The sequence below is a fragment of the Diaphorina citri genome, unplaced genomic scaffold, assembly GCF_000475195.1.
Source record: "Diaphorina citri unplaced genomic scaffold, Diaci psyllid genome assembly version 1.1 scaffold3937, whole genome shotgun sequence".
Classification (NCBI taxonomy): Eukaryota; Metazoa; Arthropoda; class Insecta; order Hemiptera; family Psyllidae; genus Diaphorina; species Diaphorina citri.
In genome coordinates, this window is record NW_007381336.1 from 4,107 (window position 1) to 6,580 (window position 2,474).

Genomic DNA, 2,474 nt, shown 5'->3' on the forward strand with positions numbered 1-2,474 from the left:
TGCGTAAAGTCTGACGTCACACATATTTGAACTCTTTCATTAGAACGGAAAATAAAAATTGAATTTTCGACCTTTTACAGTTATTTTTTCGGAGTTTTGACGTCAGATTTGGATTTTTCCCAACTTTTAACATAGGAATCGGCCATTTATTTATAATTTTTACCCATATGCAACCGCTCCATTAAATGGGGAAAAAAAAACATGGTTAAACTGTCTCTTCCTGCTTCGTTTTACTAGTTTTATATGCGAAAAATACACTGTTTAACTCTTCCTTAGTTGACTTGCAGGCAAGTTTGGCACTAGTTTAGGGGGCACGGTTGGTCCAGTGGTAGCGCGCTTGCTTGCCATGCAGAAGGTCCCGGGTTCGAATCCCACCATCGACAAAAATTTGTATTCGTTTTTCGATTGCAAATATTTCAACGGGTTACTTTCTGGTGTTCTCGTGTTGAGCCAGCACCTAAATGGGAAGTATTGTGTCTCTTCTCGCCCATCTGATGAGAGGCATACTACGGGATGGGCATGCTACGACACAGACCACAAGCGTCCAATGTAGCAGTTGTTTCATCGCTACGAAATAAAAACGGCGGTGAAACACTCATCTTTTTAACAAAAAAAAAAAAAAGGAAAAAGAAATGAAACAAGCTTCAGAAGAGGAGAAATTTCGAAAGGAAAATACACCCCATTTTGTCCATCGTTATATCACATGACCTTACCACCATTTTCTTATCATTTTTGATTTAAAAAATAGCTCATCGCTAAAGGAAAATTATCTGAAAACAAATTCTTCCTGAAGCATGTGTCCCATTTTTTTCTTCGGCACAAGGAATATTATATACCTAGTTTTGATTTTATTTATTATTTTTGTAATATAAATATTGACTACTCAAACCAGTAATTCAAATAAAAAGACATTCAATTTGAAAAACATTTCGATGTTATTTTATTTTTCTATAAACAGGTATTTTACAGTAGGTAATTTACGTGTTACGTCTGATGGAATAGAACAGAAAGGAGGTCTTTTCATAAAACATCACTTTCAACAAGTTTTATCCTCTATTTGGTGACAAGCTACCCAGCTGGGAAAAACCAGCAGTATGAGATTACTGGATCATTTTTTTAATAGATATAAATTCTTTCATAAAATCATAGATCACTTTTACGATTTCCAAGTGGGAGAATGACCTTACAGCCAAGTCCCTGACATTTGAAAACAAAATTGAATTTGTTGAAGAAATTAACAAAATTAATTGTAAATTTTACAATTTCATCTTCCTAAAACAAACCGAATACTCTAATTCTGAGGTGTGAACTTAGCAGGAGGCCAAACCCATTGCTGAGGGGGACTGGTTTTCAGCAACGGTTCCCACGGTTTCCAATTGAGCATTTTACGCGCTAACAGAAGCTCGTTCTCAGCCTGAATGATGACTTCTTCAATTTGACCCGATTTGATTTTGGTCTCCATTTCATCGATAGATTTTGCCTGTGAACAAGAGGAAGACTGTTAAGATGTGTCCAAACATAATTGACAAGCCCTCATTTGACGAGGTGAATGTTGAGGCAGTGTGGACGGTTCAGCTGACATTGAGACCTGGCCAGTCAATTATGTGTGGACACACCTTTAGAGAAAAATTAAAACCTTCTTATTACTAGGTACTGTACCAAGTGAAAAAGATATGTACATATATCAAAAAATAGCTACTTTTGGAAAATGGTTTTCTGAAATCTAAGATATGTTTGAATCTCTAATTTGAAAACTTTAATTCTAGCCCAGCTGGCTTGGAAGGTAGAGCCAAGATTGTGGTCCAGGCCATAGAAAAAAGAACTAGATTTCCATCCGGGGCAAAATTTATCCTTAACAGATAAGGTTTGTTCTTGGAACAGCTAGATTTTTCCTATTATATCCTCTATCTCTCTTCCATTCTAGGACGATAAGATCCCTGTTGTTACAGTTCTCTCCATCAAACCTCCTGAAAAATAAAAGTTACCGAGTTAAATTACCGAGTTGCATTCAGGAACATAGGCCAACTTTCCAACTTACTTGTTGTACAACTTTGATGCGGGTGTCCACAATTTCCTTGGTGTATTTTTTGTATGCAGCGTCATCGGGCATCTTGGCAAGTAAGCGGAGAATTTTGTTGTACAGAACCGTCAGTGAATGTTTTGGGTCAGGGGAAACAGCCAAGCCGGTAAGACCAGTGGTCTGAAAAGGAATAGATAGAAAAAAATCTCAGGGTGAGTTTCCAGAAACCTTTTTATCTAACAAAAGCCTCTGGTCCTTGTTCAGAAGTCATGAATGGAAAAATTGCTACAAAAAAAAGGGCTGTTACATACAAGCTGTGACCAGTTTTATTATACCTAGGGTTAGGTTAAACACAAAAAGGAGATTTTAAAAATGAGTTTATAACCTGTAGACACATGTACTTGTACCTATAGCCTTGGTGGTCTATTGATAACAAGACAAGACAAAAACCTGG

General features: G+C 36.9%; 2 protein-coding genes across 2 annotated transcripts in view; both read right to left on the reverse strand.

Annotated features, from left to right (window-relative positions):
- Positions 1-2,474, reverse strand: part of LOC103520682 (FACT complex subunit spt16-like) — a gene marked incomplete at both ends in the record, with an annotated part of 23,507 nt that overhangs the window by 3,401 nt on the left and 17,632 nt on the right. The window lies entirely within an intron of this gene.
- LOC108253870 (NADH dehydrogenase [ubiquinone] 1 alpha subcomplex subunit 5-like) overlaps positions 1,104-2,474 on the reverse strand; it is a 6,130-nt gene continuing 4,759 nt past the window's right edge. The window contains exons 2-3 of the mRNA XM_026831704.1: positions 2,039-2,226; positions 1,104-1,480 (exon numbers count right to left, since the gene is read on the reverse strand). Coding sequence (XP_026687505.1) covers positions 1,292-1,480; positions 2,039-2,226 — 377 coding nt within the window. The 3' untranslated portion in view covers positions 1,104-1,291. The remainder of the gene's footprint in view (positions 1,481-2,038; positions 2,227-2,474) is intronic.